This window comes from Cebidichthys violaceus, unplaced genomic scaffold (genome assembly GCF_023349555.1).
Source record: "Cebidichthys violaceus isolate CVI_PGR_0920_01 unplaced genomic scaffold, fCebVio1.0.p SCAF_11, whole genome shotgun sequence".
Lineage (NCBI taxonomy): Eukaryota > Metazoa > Chordata > Actinopteri > Perciformes > Stichaeidae > Cebidichthys > Cebidichthys violaceus.
In genome coordinates, this window is record NW_027176274.1 from 8,878,428 (window position 1) to 8,896,993 (window position 18,566).

The following is an 18,566-nucleotide window of genomic DNA, read 5'->3' on the forward strand; positions in this document are numbered from 1 at the left end:
CTGCAAATCAGTCTGAAACAAATTGCAAATCCATTACGTCTGCTCATGTAGAATATTTTATACTATGTTGTTGCATTTAATATTTTATATAGCTCTCTTTTTTAACTTTATTTCTAGTACTGCTTATTTTAAATGTATACACACTCTGCGCTTACTCACTTTTTTGTTTTCATGTCTGTTGTAGGTGCTTTATGATGTGCGTGGGATCCTGGAGAAGAACAGAGACACTTTTAGAGACGACATCTTGTTTATTCTCAAAGACAGCAGGTGAGCATATCTTGTCCTCTAGCATGCTGAGCACACGCCTGTATGATTCAGTTCATATGCAAGTTTTTACATTCATGCCTCCTGTTCTGCACCCTGTGTGTCTGCAGGCTTGACTTCATCTACGACCTCTTTGAGCGCGTCGGTAGCAGAAATGGAGACGAGACCCTAAAGATGGGCACGGCCCGACGCAAGCCCACCGTCAGCTCTCAGTTCAGGGTGAGACCGAAGCTTCAGTGATTCAACTGTCACTCCCAGTTCAGCGCATGATTGTGTCATCACAGACAACGAGTTAATAGTCTCCCATGTGCTGCTGCATATGAGGATCACTTAACCTGTTAACTCTTGGCTGTCTATCTTGGCATGATGAGTGTGAGCGCGAGGGCACAGACGAAAAAAGGAGAACAGAAATCATGGAGAGACAGAGGGGGAAGGAGAATGCTGCTAGTGTTTTTGATCTGCAGAGAATGATGGGTGATGGGATGTATAAAATATGTGGTTGTGGCGGTGTGGGGGGGGGGGGGGGGCAGTGGAGGGCTTATCTAAGCATGTCCTAACTGCAGTGGGGAGAGAAGGAGCAGGGGAGGATTTGGCAGGCTGCCTGGGCTACAGTTCCTAAAGCCAAGGGATTAGGGTTGATGGCTGGGCAGAGAGGGGCCAACCAGGGGCCAATCATGCTCAGTTCTGCCAGGCCAGGCCTCGCTGGAGACAGCCTGTCTGAGGCAGCGAGGAGAGCGAGGCTGACATAGCCTGCAAGGTTCAAGGGTCCTCGGTGTGTGAGTTTGTGCATGTGTATGTGTGTGTGTGTGTGTGTGTGTGTGTGTGTGTGTGTGTGTGTGTTATGGTTTATATGGACTGAGTTGGACTGAGTAGTAAAGAAACAGAAAGTAGCAAATCACATTTACTCTGTACCTTTTTATACATTTTGTCAACAATACTTATACACGTTTATTTTAACATTTCTTGTTTTAGGACTTTTTATATTGTTTTATTGGTACTTTTACTCAAGCAACGTCTGAAAATGTATTCTACAATACAATAGGCCTTGTGACAGTGGCGGAGTACATTTACTCAAGTACTGTACTTAAGTGGAATTTTGAGGTGCATTTATAGTGTCTGCTACCTTTTATTCTACTACATTTCAGAGAGAAATGTACTTTTATTTCTACTTTGTAGATTATCATGCAACCACTGCAAAAATCTTCATGTTACCATGTAATTTGTGTAATTTTATCCTCAAAGTCTTACTTTCTTAAGGTGACATTTTTCCAGATTCTAAAGCAGCAATCTCTCATTCTGTCTTCTTTCAACATTCTCACACTCACGCAAAGCACTGAACAAATAATAAAGTCAGGCCTGTCTGGATTTCAACTTTTCTTGGTTCTTTTTATTATTGTCCACAAGATGAGAAGCACATGCATAGACATAAAGTAATATATCTGAATTGAATGACTTAATTACATAGAATCTCTGCTGTCTTGATCTTAACCCTCTTGTTGCTGATGTGTTTCAGGACTCTCTCCATTCCCTGATGGCAACACTAAGTTCCTCCAACCCCTTTTTTGTACGCTGCATCAAACCAAACATGGACAAGGTAGGTCATGCAAATTGCATTACACAAAAAAAAAAAAAAAATGTGAGAAACCCTGCCAGGTCTCGTCAAAGTCAGCGCCTGCAAAGTTAAACCTCGTTGATGCTATTCATAGCTCCCATTACCCAGAGCTAATCTTTAGTCAGATACATGTTCCACTTGAAAAGCAACTATTCTTTTTATTTTTGCTGCAAATTATCTTTTCTAATAAACTGATACCGCTCTCATGCTTTGGTGCAAAGACTCCCATTGTACTTTCTCTAATAAAAGGGCTGCGTACCAGCACATTCCTACCACTTTATCCCTTTTACCGGAGGTCAGAGGTCACAGTTGGCCACTCCAGCTGCAGCAGCTTGGCTGATGCTCTGCTGATCTGGCTGCATCAGTGGAATGCCAAGATAAGACCACAGTGCTGTGGCTGTAGTGAAACCATGGAGGACGTTTATTTAATAGGCCTCTATTCCTAGACTGCTCTTTACCAGATAACTACAAACCCTTTCACTGTTATCCAATTTTCTGATATTAGATGGTTGGTGAATTGGTGAATTATGTTCCTATATGTTTTCTCTGTGTAAGATACTGAGCTGCCTGCTCGTAATCCAGTGGCATTTTCTCTGCCACACTTCTCGCTGACGTATTATCATTGAAACTGCACAGTCTTCTTCTCTCACCTCTCTCTCTCTCTCTCTCTCTCTCTCTCTCTCTCTCTCTCTCTCACCCGTCCCCTGCTCGCACTGGCTCTGCCTTGCATTCGCTCCTCACCTGGCCTCAGTCGGTCAAGATGGAACAAGCCGTGCCTCTGCTAATCCTGCAGAAATGACAGGATTGCGTGCATGCAAACAGACACCACGGACAATGTATTTGTATGATTTACATGCACCCACCCTCCTTGGAAAATATGTCACTGAGGGAAGGGTCAGCTTGTTGTCGCTCAAACAAGTCAACATGCCGTACCTCTTTCAGCTGCCTAAATCCTCTGCTAAAGAGCAGAGTTCAGAGCTCAGAGTGGTGCACATTTATGTGTGTGTGTTTGATTATGAACATTAACACATACAAGCTTGCCTTTGTAGCCAAGTGTCTGTTTCCATGCATAGTAGCATTAGCCCGTAATTAGAGTGACACATTTGGGGAATGCTGTGCTCCTATGTGGGGCTTATCCAGCACTGCGTGCCCTCTGGGGGACAATGGCCTTCGTGCGATCCCTGTGAGCGGTCAGGCAGCCTGTGTAGGAGTGTAAGTCGGCAGATATCACAGATGCTTTCTGATAAGCAGACCTGAGGATCATCTGTAACACAGATCTGTGAACAATGCAGCTGATTATTCCAGAAAGAAAGGCCTACCCGGTTGGCCAGGTCTCGTTTAACACTGTTCGTGTTTATCTCTTATGGGGTGTGTTTTCTTTGCAGTAACCTGATTGTTAATGTAAAATGATAGTACTCCCCATGGCAATTTACTTTTTAGTTCAAGTTAAACATGACTCAGCAGAAGAATGGTTTGTGTAGGTGTGTGGGCTCAACAGCGGAGGATTATATTTGCCTTAAGTGTTTTTCTGTCTCGTATCTTCCACACGCAGATACTCATCAAAACATCAATTGTGCTGAACTTTCAATGCATAGCTGAGAATGACTTGTAAGCATAGAACTGTTTGTGTTGTTCTCATTTGAGAGGAACGAATAGGCATTTTGGTTGTTTGTAGTTTTCATGTTGTTTGTCATCTACAGAAGGCCAACCGGTTTGATCCTGATGTAGTCCTGAACCAGCTGAGATACTCTGGGATGCTTGAAACTGTAAAGATCCGTAGAGCTGGATTCCCCGTCCGTAGAACCTTTCAGGACTTCTACAGCAGGTCAGCAAAATACCAAGAAAATACTGTACACACTGAGGCTGACGAGTCATCTAAAAAGTGATTGAATTATGTTGGACAACTGGAAAAAAACAGCAAAAGCCAAATCAAAAATCAATCTCTCAGGTGCTGAAATTCCCAATATTTGTCTTCTGCTGTTAATCTAAATGTGTGTGTGTGTGTGTGTGTGTGTGTGTGTGTGTGTGTGTGTGTGTGTGTGTGTGTGTGTGTGTGTGTGTGTTTCCACAGGTACAAGATGATCCTGAATAACACAATCCACTCAGACGATGAGAAGCAGAGCTGCTCGGAGCTTCTCACACTTCATGACAGAGCCAAAACAGATTGGCAACTGGGGAAGACAAAGGTGGAGCACACACACACACACACACACACACACACACACACACACACACACACACACACACACACAGACACGCACACACACACACACACACACACACACACACACACACACACACACACACACACAGATATGCCCCAACTTGTTTTTGTCATTTAGGAGGACATTGCTTTGACTTACTATCATGCCCTGGATACTCACAGCAGTAACCATAACCACTATCCAAACCCAGCCCCAACCCTTAACCCTCAACCATATCCCAACATTATCCAAAAACAAAGTCTTAACCCTAAAATGTGATGTGGAAGGACCAGCATTCTGTCTCCAAAATGGGAGACGATTCCCCATAATGCAACACATGTGAACAGATATTTGTCCTCACAATGTAATTAATACAAGAGCAAACCCACACATATGTTTCCCTGTAAGATGGACCAGTCAAGCTCTTGAAAACGTGTTCAACTGTTTTTAAGCATATTGGGTCAATCTGGTGATTTTTCCTCAAGAAGTCATGCTGCTGTCATTCCCAAGCTGTTAATGTGTGCCACAGTTTGGACAGCCCAAACTGTGACTCATGTCCCAAACATGTTTCTGGCTGGTTGTGGTCAATCTTCTGCTCTCCTGTTGACAACTACAGAGTTACATGACTACTCCTTAAAAAAAAAACGACACCAACAACTGTTACTGTAACTGTAAACCAGCACGGGGCTTACGGTAATCCTGAGGCAGCATTATTGTAGCTGGAAGAGCGTTGGCCTCCTGACACTCGTTGAGCTGTTGATTTAATAAACTAAACTCCCAGCGAGTGATTTGGAGGCAGTGATGAAGTGTTGCAGAGGTTAGAGGAAAGTCACGCATTCATCTTTTAGAAAAGTTATTGTAGCGTTCTGATCTTAATCTGTTGCAACACAGTTTATCTTCTCTCGTTTTCTCTCTCGGCCTCTTTATTTCAAACAATCATCAACTCCCCTCGGCAAAGGCCTCTCTTTTTCTCTGCGCTCCCATTGAATGATTAACCTTTAATGACTAGTTTGATTCTGGACAGCGAAACCTCTTTTCTTCATGTTGAACTCAGCATCGATGGCCTCTACGCCGCAGAAAAAGGGGTTATAAATAACACGGTTTTATAGGCTTTCTTGAAATCAGCTAAATCCACATTTGTCCCACTGTTACTTCCTGCTCTAAGTTGTGGTTCCTCTGCAGCCGTTAAATCACTGAGACATTCAAATTTGTCCGACCGATTTGCTGTAATACCCCATTTGGCTGGCACACTATGAATAGTGTCTGCTGCACACATGCTGAAATACACGTCGAGACCAGAAATGTTTAATGTGTTTGATGTGTTGGTTCTTATTGAGTATACAACCAGAGCATAACCACTAATGTGCACATGCCTATCTATATTACATTTTTCACACATGCACATAGTATAGAACTCGGGAGTCACTGTGTATCACAGACTTCAGAGAGATAAATACGTGTTTCCTCTGTGTGGATACAACTTCATTACGCATCCAGGGTCAGAATTTTGACCTTTTGCTGCCTCTGCTGATGTTTCACTTTACACTCCGTAAACTATAGAAATAGAAGGAGAACAAGACTATTTTTTTTAGTCTGTGTCATTCTGTCCACATGGTTGTGTTTTTGATGGCAGCGTAATATTTTTGGGCTCAGGGAGCTAGGGTAGTGTGGGTTGTGGGAAAGGGGGCTCAGAGACAGATGGGGGCTACATTTCCTTTGGAGAAACAATCTGTGTGTAATTATGTACGTTCTGATTGTGTGCAGAGGAAGTGTGTTGCCCAGAATTAGGGGCTTGGGTGACGTTGCACGACCTGCGTGTGTGTGTGTGTGTGTGTGTGTGTGTGTGTGTGTGTGTGTGTTTGCAAGACATTTGTTTTACAGAAAGGATGTGGACGAAGAGGAAGCTTCCTCCTCTCACAGACTTTGCAGATGCAGGCAGGGCTGCAGCTGTGGGATCCTTTGATTAGTGGAACATCTGGGGCACAAACACACACAGTCACTCAAACCCCCCCCCCCCCCCCCCCCCAGTTGATCCTCCAGACTAGCAACAGTTATCGCATTATCACATAAACCCAGATAACACAGCTGGTTGGTTCTCCCAGCCTGCTAACGTGGTCAGACATTATAAATCTGATGATTTATAATGTTGTGTTACCATTCTTTGTTCATTTCTATGTCTAAGTGTTTTAGTCTAGGAGGAGCTGTAGGCTGTCATTTGTCCAGCAGTACCAACTTCAGGTCTCCAGGAGTGAGGAAAGGGTTAACTAAACTTTTTCTCCTTCCTTCACGAGAGCAAGGAGGGGTGTGGCCTTCTATCTGGACACCAGCCACCATCCCTCCCCCTCACCCCTCCATCCCTCCTCTCCCTACCTCTCTGTGCCTCTCTGCCTGTGCACGTCAGTCGTGCTACCAACGCAGCAGCAGCAGCAGCAGCAGTAGTAGTAGAGAAATATTCAGGAAGGACGCCTGAACACAATGAGGCTCTGCAGCAGCAGCGGCATTAGCAGCAACACTGCAGTCCCCGTGCCAGTTTTCCCCTCTGCTCCGCTTTGCAGTCAGGGAGAGCAGCAGCTAGCCACCTAGCCTTTAACTGCACCACAGCTTCCTCTGCAGTGGGCACAGGGTGCTGCCAACAGACAACAGGGGGGGGGGCCCTTCACATCTCTGTTGGCCCTCTTTTTGCAGCCCTTACCAAGAAGAGGAACTAACCCATCCGGTTTCCTGACCTCCCCCCCTCTCTGTGTCTCTCTGTCTCTGTCACTCCCTGTCGGCCGTGGCGCTGCTCGTCCCGCAGGTGTTCCTGAAGGAGGCCCTGGAGCAAAGGCTGGAGAAGGAGAGGGAAGAGGTGCGGCGCAGGGCTGGCATGGTGATCCGCGCCCACATCCTCAGCTATGTGGCAAGGTGAGTGAGTGGAGGAGGGGGTTGGGGGCTGAGTGGCAGCGACAGTTGTCATTGTTTAGTTTTGTAATAGAGGTTTACAGGCTGTGTGTGCGTGGTTTTTGAAGGGGGGTTAGGTTCATATGTGCATGCCTTTGCATACTCTTGTCAGTGTGCGTGTTATGTGGGTTATACAGGATCAGTGCCGAAGTTGCTTCCCAGATTCTCAAGTGCAGTAAAGATGTACAGTTATTTCAACTCATAAAACTTGTTGACTTGCTGGTGGGCCGGTCATTAATAAAAATGCATGCATTACATTGTTCATATCTACAAAACATTAAAAAAGTTTCCTATGATACCAGATTTGTCATGCAAAATGTTGGAGGAAATTCCCTACACACTTCTTGTACTCCAGAAAGTCTTATAGCAGGAGTGGGGAATCATAAAGTCTGATTGCAAAATAATAATTCTGCACTTTGTATCACTTGATCTCAGTTTATCAATAACGTATAAGGTACAATTTTATTTTGAAGGTCTGTAATTCCTACACAGTTGGAGGAATGTGTATAAAATGATGCACATAACATCTAGAATATTTCCATATGATGTAATGGTGCAGACATAAAAAAAAACATAGAGGCTTGGGCTCAAATATTTCACTTGTGTAAAGATATAGTGCAGATGGATTCCGTGCGGTCGATGTTGTTTTATTCACAGAATAAATCTCAGTTTTTTCTGCCTGAGCGGCAAGTTTTCCCCCTCTCCACTCTTCCTGTCAGACAGGAGGGCATCCATCTCTGTTGCGGTTCAAAAATGTGCACATGCAGACACCCTCAGGGATGTTAATTGCGCCTGCGTGCTACAACATATCATGTCACATACAGTCCTCTGAAGGCTCCGTTGGGAGAGTATAATGGGACTGATGACAGTGTTCAGGTTGTGAGTTCCCTTCACTTCAGAGGCACTCATGCTAAAGACAGAGGCAAGAGATGTTCACTAAAGACCCAAGCAAAGCCTTTGTATTATTACATGTAACATTATCTCTGTCCTGAGACCAGTCAGAGGCCACGGAGTGATTACTGTGGAGACTAGGCCAGGCTACGGGTCAGAGAGTCAGAGCAGTGTGTGTGTGGTCCTTTTTCAAGTTACTTGTATTTGTGTGTGTGTGTGTGTGTGTGTGTGTGTGTGTGTGTGTGTGTGTGTGTGTGTGTGTGTGTGCACTGTTATATATGTGTGTGTATTCAATGCATCTGCAGTGTGTGGGTGATGGGGCTGAGTCACAGGGCTAAACACAGCAGCCCACACGGCCACAATGGATCAGCACAAGCCCATCAGACTCTAAACATTGCACAGTTCACAATGTACAGACGTTCTTACCAGTGTGTTTATTTAAACAGAGTGAGCTCCTTTGATGCTGTGCAACGTCACAAATAAGTTTGTGGTGACACACAACATTGGATTAAATATGCGTCCGCGCTTGACTTGAAAGGTGTGCGTTTGATTTTCTCCTCAGGAAACGATATAAGAGGGTTCAGTCCAGCGTCGTCACTATCCAGAAGAACTACCGCGCTCACTTTTGGAGACGCGTCTTCCTGCGGCTGCGCTTCGCCACCATCGTCCTGCAGAAACATCACAGAGGCCAGCTGGCCCGATCTCTCCATCGCCAACTCAAGGAGGAGAAACAGAAGCGAGAGGAGGAGAGGAGGCGAGTAGAGGAGGAGGAGAGGAGGAGGAGGATGGAGGAGGAGAGGAGACAGCAGGAGGAGAAGAGACAGAGGGAGGAGGAGGAGAGACAGAGGCTCGTGGACAAGGAGATGAAGAGGCGGGAGGAAGAGGAGGAGTCGATGAGGAAAGAGACGCTGAGACTGATGAAGGAGAAAGAGGAAGGGCAGAAAATGGCAGCTAAAGCAGATGAGAAAAGGTAGTTATTTGCTCTTTGTGACATGTTGATGATGCATTTATTAAGATCAGATGATCATTCCTTTTTATGCACATTTGTCATCCCAAATGTTATTTCATTTTTTAGGAACTCACTGGTAAATGGTGTTTGTCAGAAGGTAAATCCTTTTCAAAAACTTTCATTCAAATAATAAAAACACATTATGAGGTGCGTATGTGGTGGCATGACGTAATTAAATTAGCTCTTTCCTTGTCCATTTACAGAAGGAGCTGTCTCCGACTCTGTCCCAAAGTCACACCTCTGAGGAGGAGAGCCGACAGATGGAGGAGATCCTGCGGCTGGAGAGGGAGATCGAGCGTCTGCAGAAGCAGCAGGAAGACGGCGTGTCCCTTCTCGGGGACGTCTCCCACGAGGAGCTGCGGCAGATGAGAGACGCTGAGATCTACAGACTGGAGAAGGAAGCTTCCCGTGTGGCTACTGAGTTTCTGGAGCTCCTGGACTTTGGCGGTTTAGAGCCATCCCTCTCGAGTGAGGAGAACCTCCACGACCCGACTGAGTCTACAGCCCCTCTGGCCGAGGAGGAGGTGGACGAGGGTTTCCACGCCGAGGACGAGTGTGTTCCTTTACCCGACTTCCCGCCTCCGGCTGCAGTTCCTCTGGACAAGGAAGTATTCCGAAGTATTCCCCCTCCTCCGCCTGCCTTTGCAGAAGGACTAGTTGCCACTCCCTCCTTTGCCTCCTCTCCTGCACCGGCAAAGCTCTCCCCACTCACCCCCAACGGACTGAGTCATGGCCCAGCTCTCACAGACTCCCGAGCCTCCAGACCTCCTTCTCCTCCTCCTCCTGTGGTCACTAATGGAGAAAGGGCACTGCGCCACAGATCCAGCAGAGGGTCAGACTTTGAGCCTGCGAGTGAGGAGCCGTCCCACTCAAACCTGCCAGACGCTGAGTCGGACTACGACCAGGAGGAGTTTGAGGAGGCTCATGGGAGCTCCGGTGCTAGCACCAATGACGGCCATATCACAGATGAGGAGGTGTTGCGAAAATCCTCCTGTACCCAAAACAGCCTGGACTCCTTCAGAGGCAGCTCGGACTCGGTGAGAACTAACTGAGAATCCTTTCTGTCAAACGCTACAGATCCAATCCTGATGGGTAATCATTCAGAGTATCGGTGTTTACCGTAAAAAAATTACAGGAAGTGCTGTTGAACCATAAAACAAATGCGTTTTGCCCTCAAATTGAACCCAAACATGGAATTGCTACATTTTCCATTTTCCCATGTCAGATCAAACTGTGAAAGCCATTGTTCACATATACACTGACACACACCCCCAGCTTTCTTCTGGGTATATTAATTCCCCCATGCATTGACTTAACACTTAAATGCATATGCAGTTGATGAATGCCTGCATGTGTGCAAGCCTGAATCTCCTCTCAACATATCAGAAGGCTCCGCTCGTGTTAGAATCACAATGAAACACTGTTGCAATTATTTGTTTTGGCCCTGCTGATGAGCGTGTGAATGTGAAGCAAGTCAAGCAGAGAGCTCAGAGCTAACACTGTCTGATCAGCAAAATGTCAAAGGGAAAAGAGGGAATGTGGGTGTATGTTTACAACAACACAAAGGTCAAGACAGATTTTGGGCACGGATTTAAGTAGTGAAACTAAAAACTTCCAGTCATTTTCAGAAAAACAAAAAAACAGCCGACTTTCTTGAAATTACCTTACTAATGTGCAGGTTATATGAACTGTAATTTATATAAATTGCTTGTGAATGACATGGTATTCTCATGGAGGACAGCTAACGTCCTGAATGTTGGTGTTTGTGTTTCAGTTCATTGACAGCGATGAGGACAACGATGGCTATGTGGACACGGACGAGGAAGTCTCCAATGGGAGAGTGAATATGCTGAACGGCAGTGGGCCTCCATACTTCCACGGCTACCTCTACATGAAGAGTGAGTAACTTTACCAAATCACCGCCCAGCAGGCATGCAGATGAAAAGCTGAACGCAGCTCGTCTCGTTTGCTGTCTTTATTTATGTTCTAGTACTTACATTGTCTGCATATACTGTATTTTTTTGTTAAATGTAGTTTATTGTTGTTTTGCATGATTGTGTTTCGTTGCCAGAGGATGCATGCATATGTGTGTGAATATCTGTGTGTACGTGTGATGGTGGGAGGTGTTAAAGCTGTTTTTAAGGTGTTTAATGTGTCTGTTTTTACTACTCTCATCATACTGAGATTCCACATGATTACATTAGTAATTAAGCATGCTTTCTGTCTCCCTCTGCTCTCCACACCTTTCCCTCTTTAAGGTGGTCTGATGATCCCGTGGCGTCGCCGCTGGTGTGTCCTGAAGGACGAGACCTTCATGTGGTTTCGGGCCAAGCAGGACTCCCTCAAATCCGGTTGGCTTTACAAGAAAGGAGGAGGAATGTCCACTTTGTCTCGGCGCAACTGGAAGATGCGCTGGTTTGTTTTGCGGGAGTCAAAGCTCATGTACTTTGAGAGCGACAGCGAAGAGAAGCTGAAAGGAACCATCGATATCCGCACAGCCAAGTAAGATCCTGTTCTCAGTCATTGGGGTATTTGAGGGTCTAATTATTGCTCAAAAGAGACGGAAAAGTCTGTGGTTCACTAAGTTTTGTTCTACTCTGTCTGTAGGGAGATAGTGGACAATCATGAGAAGGAAAATGCACTGAATGTTGTGACTGAGGAGAGGACGTACCACATCTATGCAGAGTCTCCAGAAGATGCCAGGTACATTATATCCATAGTAGCATAGAAATCATTGACTAGATGTTGTGTTTTGTAGGCACTGTCTGTAAAAGTGATGTGTGGAAATAAAGTTCCCCCTTGTGGTTGCCAGTGGAAGCTCATGGTGTAATTTTCAATTATATGTTTGCTGACTTTCACTTTCTGAACTCCCTCTGACCCCATCCAGTGGTTGGTTTAATGTGCTGAGTCGGGTCCACAGCGCCAGCCCAGAGCAACTCATGGAGATGCACCACGAACAGGCCAACCCGAAGAATGCAGTGGTTAGTGCTGTTTTACCTCTCCGCTGCCTGGGCCCCGGCCTCAACTCGGATTTTCAGCAGTAAAGATGAAGCGCATAATTGAATCAGCTTCAGTATGACGGTTCAGATGTTCAGATGTCATTTAGTAATTTAAGCTGAAGAAGCAGAACACACACAGTGGTTTGTCATTTTTATGGTCATTGAAAGATCGCAGTGGAGTTAATGGCATTTGCAGATTTATGAAATCAAATGAGCTAGAAATGTGATTTAACAAAATGATGGAAAGACAAACATGCAAGCCAAATGTCATAGAAAGAAGTTATATCCTGGCATTTACTCTCAATAAACCAAACTCCCCCTGGAACCTCTTCACTATCTCACCCCGACTCTCAATTATACAGTATTATACAGTAGTAGTAATCTCTACTTTACAGCAAGAAGTGTTATTTTTAAGTGTATTCGTGAGATGACAGAAGAGGGATGACAGGAAATTATAGGAGAGAGAGAAGGGGAATGATATACAGCAAAAGATTACATTTCATGGTCGTCACCTGAAACCACATCAGGCCAGTAGGACACCCTAATCAAATAGTGGACCACTGTTGAAATAGAACTGCTTGGAGTACCAGGTGGCAATGTTTACTGTGTAAGTTAGCTAGGTCTTAATCATGGAAATGTAATGCATGCTTATTTTGGACTTCAATTTCACTTTAAGAAAGGGATGTCTTGAGAAAGGTCCTGTGACCAAAATGTTGATTCTTTTTAAATAAATCAATGCAGAAGTGTGAGGAAATCTTTTTTCTTTGAAACTGGATTCTGGGGGTTGAGATTGATTTCCTGCACCACTAAGGAGACCAAACAAGCGGTGTGCTTGTTGCCTTCAAGAAAATCCACGGGGAAAATATTTGCAAATGGGCGACCAGCTACTAACATTTAAATATTTGCATCCTCCCCTCTTCTCTCTGTCCAGGGCACACTAGATGTGGGCTTGATTGATTCTGTTTGTGCATCAGACAACCCCGACAGGTGAGGAACGGCTAACAAACCTGAAAGATCCATTTAAACTGCAATCTTAAGTAGTATGACAACATCGGTGTGACTACACGTGTGTGTTTTATGTGCTCCGTCCTGCAGACCAAACTCGTTTGTGATCATCACGGCCAACCGGGTGATCCACTGCAACACAAACACACCAGAGGAGATGCACCACTGGATCGGCCTGCTGCAGAAATCCAAGGGAGACGTCAGGGTTGACGGACAGGAGTTCTTAGTCAGAGGTCAGTCAGTTGAGACACACACTCTGGGATGTTTAGGATTTTAAGAGTTGATTCATGTACTTGAGTTTGCGGCGGGATACCTCTGGTTAGCTCCATTAATGGCCGATGAGGTTCTGCGCAGAAGAAAAATAATTAGTTTGAGAGAAGGAAATATTGAAAAAGGATTAACAATTCATATTTTTCCATAATTATCCTCCCTCAGGCTGGCTACACAAAGAGATGAAGTCGGGAGCCAAAAGCACTTCTCTCAAGCTGAAGAAGCGCTGGTTTGTTCTCACCACCAACTCTCTGGACTATTACAAGTCGTCAGAGCGCACCGCCTCCAAACTCGGAACTCTGGTCCTCAACAGTCTCTGCTCTGTGGTGCAGCCGGACGAGAAGGTCTTCAAGGACACCGGTTGGTTCATGGTCAACGTTATTCTCAGTCGTCTCGAGCAAAAATATTTCTCATTTGTTCAATTGTCTTAAGCGAGATGTTTAGCCTCTACTTACCGTCTGTCTTGTTCACCCAGGTTACTGGAATATAATCGTCCATGGACGTAAACACTCTTACCGTCTTTACACCAAAATGCTGAATGAAGCCATGCGGTGGGCGAATGCCATACAGGGAGCAATAGACAGCAAAGTTCCCATTGAAACGCCAACACAGCAACTCATCAGGGACATCAAGGTATTAAAGGATTCATCTGCCTGTTTCTCCTTGTAATGCTAATAACTGCTAGTCTGTGTGCAATGTCTGACCATGAAGTTTGTATGTGCCACACTAAAAATAATGTACAAAAAAATTGCATGCAATGTCATTAACACGTTGATATTATTTGAACTCCAATTCTTTTCAGTCATGCAAACCTTTGGCAGGGACACACACTGTAGTGAAGTGAGGTACTTGTACTCACTGAGTGTGTGCTGTGATCTTCTTTTAGTATTTTGTTACCTTTTTTTCCTCACAAATAGCTGTTTCCTAGCTTTACTGCAATATTAATATCCATCACTGATATTGCTACTCTGTTATTTTTCCCACACTGACTTGATAAAGTCACCTAAATACAAACTTCTGCCTATTTAATGGTGCTTTCCTTTCTTGTAAAGATAAGTCATGACATCTTTACTTTAAGATCGCTGACCCAATTTTCTGTCTGTCCAGGAGAGCAGTTTGAACGTGGAGGCTGTGGAGCAGACATACTGGAGGAACCCCATCTTGAGATATACCCAGCATCCTTTGCACTCCCCTCTTCTACCTCTGCCCTATGGAGATGTCAGTGTACTCTGTGAGTGAAGTGATCTATTGAAATTGAATTAATACTGGGTATAAAGTAAAGAAAATATGTTTATGTAGTTCAAAAATACTTTTAACTGGTTGGACTTACACCCTCTCTGTCTATCTCTCCCAGTGCAAAAGGAAAAGGGTTATACCAGCCTGCAGGATGAAGCGGTGAAGATTTTCAATTCGCTGCAGGAGATGGAGGCTGTGTCAGACCCTGTCCCAATCATCCAGGGAATCCTACAGACCTGTCAAGACTTGAGGCCATTAAGAGATGAGGTTTACTGTCAGCTGATCAAACAAACCAATCACGTCCCGCACCCAAACAGTCCCGCCAATCGCGCCCACTGGCATCTCCTGACCTGTATGTGCTGCACCTTCCTGCCCAGCCGAGGGATCCTACGCTACCTCAAGTTTCACCTCAAAAGGTGCCGTCTATTTCTGGGCACGTGCCGTGATTCAAAACAATCCCATGGTGGGAGATTACAACGGGTCGGAACTTCTTCAAATTTTACTGTCTTTGTGGGTTTTCAGGATTAAGGAGCTGTTTCCCGGTACAGAGATTGAAATGTTCGCCCATTTCATCGGTGAGTCTCTGAAGAAGACCAAGAACAGGGAGTTTGTTCCCTCTCAAGAGGAAATCGTGGCACTGCTTACCAGACAGGAAATGACCACCACAGTGTACTGCCACGGAGGAGGCTCCTGCAAGATCTCCATTAACTCGCACACCACCGCTGGAGAGGTAAGAGAGCCGTCGTCATTGCAACACAAGCATCTTTTAAAATATCCCTCTGCAAGATATCGCTGTGATTACTTTACACAAACGCTGACACAGATGTTTTGTTTTATAACGAGGTAAGAGGAGGCGCTGTGCTAATACGTACTCAGCGTTGTGATTGTTGTCATCTTGGCTTGCTCTGTCCAGGTGGTGGAGAAGCTGATCCGAGGTCTGGCTATGGAGGACAGCAGGAACATGTTTGCACTCTTTGAACACAACAACACTATAGACAGAGCTGTAGAAAGCAGGGTTCTTGTGGCTGATGTTTTGGCTAAATTTGAAAGGTATGTTACCTGTGATTACGGGGTTACTGTCCATTACATATTATATTTGATAATGTTAATATAAATGCAGGGTCCTGACACATAGGATACCTAACACCCGTTGATAAGAAAAGACCAAAATCAATATGTAAGTGACAGGTTTGTGGCTTTTCCCACCAGACTTGCTGGCAGTGAGGAAGCTGAGGATGAAGGCCAATGGAAACTCTATTTTAAACTCTACTGCTTCCTGGATGTGGAGAGCATGCCTAAAGAGGGAGTGGAGTTTGCGTTTATGTTTGAGCAGGTGTGTTTTACTCATCCTGTTGCACTTTATTGACTATTTTCAATCACAATGGTGCTCATGATGATAACTCTTATGCTGTTTCTCCAGGCCCATGAGAGTCTGACCCGGGGCCACTTCCCTTCCCGCGAGGAGACCCTGCAGCACCTGGCCGCTCTACGCCTGCAGTTTCTGTTTGGCGACAAGTCGAAGGTCACCTGGAGCCTGGAAAACGTCTACCCCGTGGGACGTCTGCGCAGCCGCATCCTCCAGTTCACCAAGGTTAGTGGCGCCTCGGGGTCAGGCCAAACTCTGGAGCGTCGAAGGACTAGCTTCCTGGACGGGACCCTGCGACGGGGGTTGAAGACGGGCTCAATGAAGAAGCAGCGCATGGAGGAGGAGCAGATGTTGGAGATGTGGATAAAGGAGGAGATGTCTGCCACCAGGGCGAGCATCGTGGAGAAATGGTCCCGCCTCAGTGGTCTGGACCAGCACCAGGCCATGCTCGGGTACATGACCATCATCAAGGAGTGGCCTGGATATGGATCCACGCTGTTTGACGTCGAGGTAAGCTTACGCGTCTTTGATCGACGCCCGATCCAATCAACTTGGTGAATATCAGCCTTGATACTGACACGGAAGATCAGATCAGTGCGTCCCTAGTTGTGACTCCACTGCACACATTGGATGATGTTTATACCTCCCTGTGTTTGGGTCTTTCTAGTGCAAAGAAGGAGGCTTCCCTCATGATCTCTGGTTGAGTGTGAGTGCTGAAAATGTGTCGGTCTACAAGAGAGGAGAGCCCAAGCCTCTGGAGACCTTCCCGTATGAGCACATCATCTTCTTTGGCGCTCCACAGCCCTGCACCTACAAGATCACCGTGGATGAGAGAGAGATGCTCTTTGAAACACCACAGGTGCGTAAACTTTTGCTGTAGATATCAGTGTTTGTTTGTCAGAGGAAACAGGATGTCTGCTGACTGTGTGTTTCATCTGTACATTGCCAGGTTGGAGAGATCACAAAGATTATGAAAGCCTACATCAACATGATTGTGAAGAAGCGCTGCAGTGTGAAGTCCGTGTCCAGTTATGGAACCAACTGGATCCGGTGATTCACTGACAGGACTCGACATGTGCTCTACTACAGTAGAAGATGTAGAGATGGCAAGAGGAACAAAGCACCTCCACAGAGATTGTGTTTCAGAGCTTTGACTGGCTACTTAGCAATGCAGACAAACTCCATCCAGACAGATTCCTTTCAATAAAGACACACAAAAAAAGGAACTACTGCTTGTGACAAAAGTAGGAACATTAAAGCAACTTTACCATTTTAAGCTTTACAGTCATCCAAGTGTTGCTGCCCTCCATGCAGTCTCATTAGTTACACTGCTCATATTTCACATCTTACTTGAAATGTATTTCAGGCATATTTTTTAAGGATTTTTTTGCTAAATATCCAAGAAAATTAGACTCTATGTCTCAAATTTCCAAACAGACATTTATTCAACATCTGAATTAAGACTTTTTAATTTCTAAAAGTGTACATTTTCTTTAAACATGCACCCAAACTAGAATGTGTTACAGTGGCAACTGACCTTTTTTTGAAGTGTTTTTCCAAGAGATTTTGCGCCCCATTATAATGAATGTTCTCTTTAATGGAGATCCCCTCAGGTTTATGTGTCAGAAACTGCAACTGTCCCAGGGAGATATCCCTCATCTTGCCTTATTTAAGATTTTATTTGAGCTATTCTGGACTAAAAGATTCAGTGTATATGCGGCCTTTCAGGAATGGAATATAAATTTTGGGGTGTTCAGTATCGTGGTCAGTGGTAGGTATGGCCTCCATTACATTTGCTACAAAAGCACGTCCCTATCTTTTAAAAAAGAAAATTCAACATGAATAACCACTGCATCAGTGGAGATGCATCGTCTATAACCACTGCAGACCAGTATTTTCTCAAAATGCACGATTACTAAAAATCAATCCAACCAAAATATACTTCTCTACTAGAACAAGTACTTTTTGTTGAGCTGTTTTTATTGTGTACTGACTTGAGGGTATGTAACTCAAACTGATGTCCAAGGTTGTGTTGTTAGAAACAAGCAGGATAGTGCTTGTTGAGTGTGTCTGTGTCTAAAGACAGTTCTACTGTGTTTTTCTCAGTGATGTCATAAGCCTTGTAAGGGTGGGGTATTTATTTATGAAAGTGTCAATGGATTGGGAGAAAATGCAGAGGTGAACAGAGTGCTGGAAACTAAGTAACTTTTGATTTTTCTCCATTTTGTGCCCTGTTTCTGAGCTTCTATCAACATAACATAACCGAAGTGTGTTGCCCTCGACACCCAACATGCTCAATTCCTTTTATTGATCTAATAGGATATTTCTCTCCTCCAATGTAAATGAACACAAAGGATGCCTATGCCAGTTGACTTACAGTATAGTTCATGTTATGATCCAAACATATTGAGCTTAGTATTTACCTCACTTCGCATCACTGTCTTCCATCGCTCTCCAATCGTACTCACGTAGGCGATCTGGTCAGCTGCCGGCGGCCACACCAGAGACTGATCTTGCCATTGACGATGACTGTATTTCTGAGATTTCTGATTGTTTTGAGGAAGAAAAATCAGAAAATGTTTTATATCAGAATTTAAAGATGCTCTAATAAATTATTGTATTTCAAAATGCTGTTTTGTGTTTATTACTATCTCATTGTCATGTCTCACAGGGGACAAAATGGTACGTCCAGTAAATCTGTGGATGTTAATCTGTATGCACCAGAGGAAAAATATTAACATATTACTATGGCTGATACCAATGTTGGTTGAAA

General features: G+C 44.7%; 1 protein-coding gene across 1 annotated transcript in view; it reads left to right on the top strand.

Annotated features, from left to right (window-relative positions):
* The window catches only part of myo10l3 (myosin X, like 3), a 49,380-nt gene extending 30,965 nt beyond the window's left edge, over nt 1-18,415 (top strand). The window contains exons 17-41 of the mRNA XM_068734035.1: nt 185-267; nt 375-483; nt 1,778-1,858; nt 3,577-3,701; nt 3,948-4,062; nt 6,875-6,981; nt 8,471-8,878; nt 8,984-9,014; nt 9,121-9,954; nt 10,692-10,815; nt 11,176-11,419; nt 11,525-11,620; nt 11,805-11,898; nt 12,848-12,903; nt 13,012-13,154; nt 13,357-13,551; nt 13,667-13,824; nt 14,299-14,422; nt 14,546-14,843; nt 14,950-15,157; nt 15,341-15,477; nt 15,637-15,760; nt 15,848-16,303; nt 16,461-16,652; nt 16,743-18,415. Coding sequence (XP_068590136.1) covers nt 185-267; nt 375-483; nt 1,778-1,858; nt 3,577-3,701; nt 3,948-4,062; nt 6,875-6,981; nt 8,471-8,878; nt 8,984-9,014; nt 9,121-9,954; nt 10,692-10,815; nt 11,176-11,419; nt 11,525-11,620; nt 11,805-11,898; nt 12,848-12,903; nt 13,012-13,154; nt 13,357-13,551; nt 13,667-13,824; nt 14,299-14,422; nt 14,546-14,843; nt 14,950-15,157; nt 15,341-15,477; nt 15,637-15,760; nt 15,848-16,303; nt 16,461-16,652; nt 16,743-16,847 — 4,647 coding nt within the window. The 3' untranslated portion in view covers nt 16,848-18,415. The remainder of the gene's footprint in view (nt 1-184; nt 268-374; nt 484-1,777; nt 1,859-3,576; nt 3,702-3,947; nt 4,063-6,874; nt 6,982-8,470; nt 8,879-8,983; nt 9,015-9,120; nt 9,955-10,691; nt 10,816-11,175; nt 11,420-11,524; nt 11,621-11,804; nt 11,899-12,847; nt 12,904-13,011; nt 13,155-13,356; nt 13,552-13,666; nt 13,825-14,298; nt 14,423-14,545; nt 14,844-14,949; nt 15,158-15,340; nt 15,478-15,636; nt 15,761-15,847; nt 16,304-16,460; nt 16,653-16,742) is intronic.
* Nucleotides 18,416-18,566: the final 151 nt, after the last annotated feature.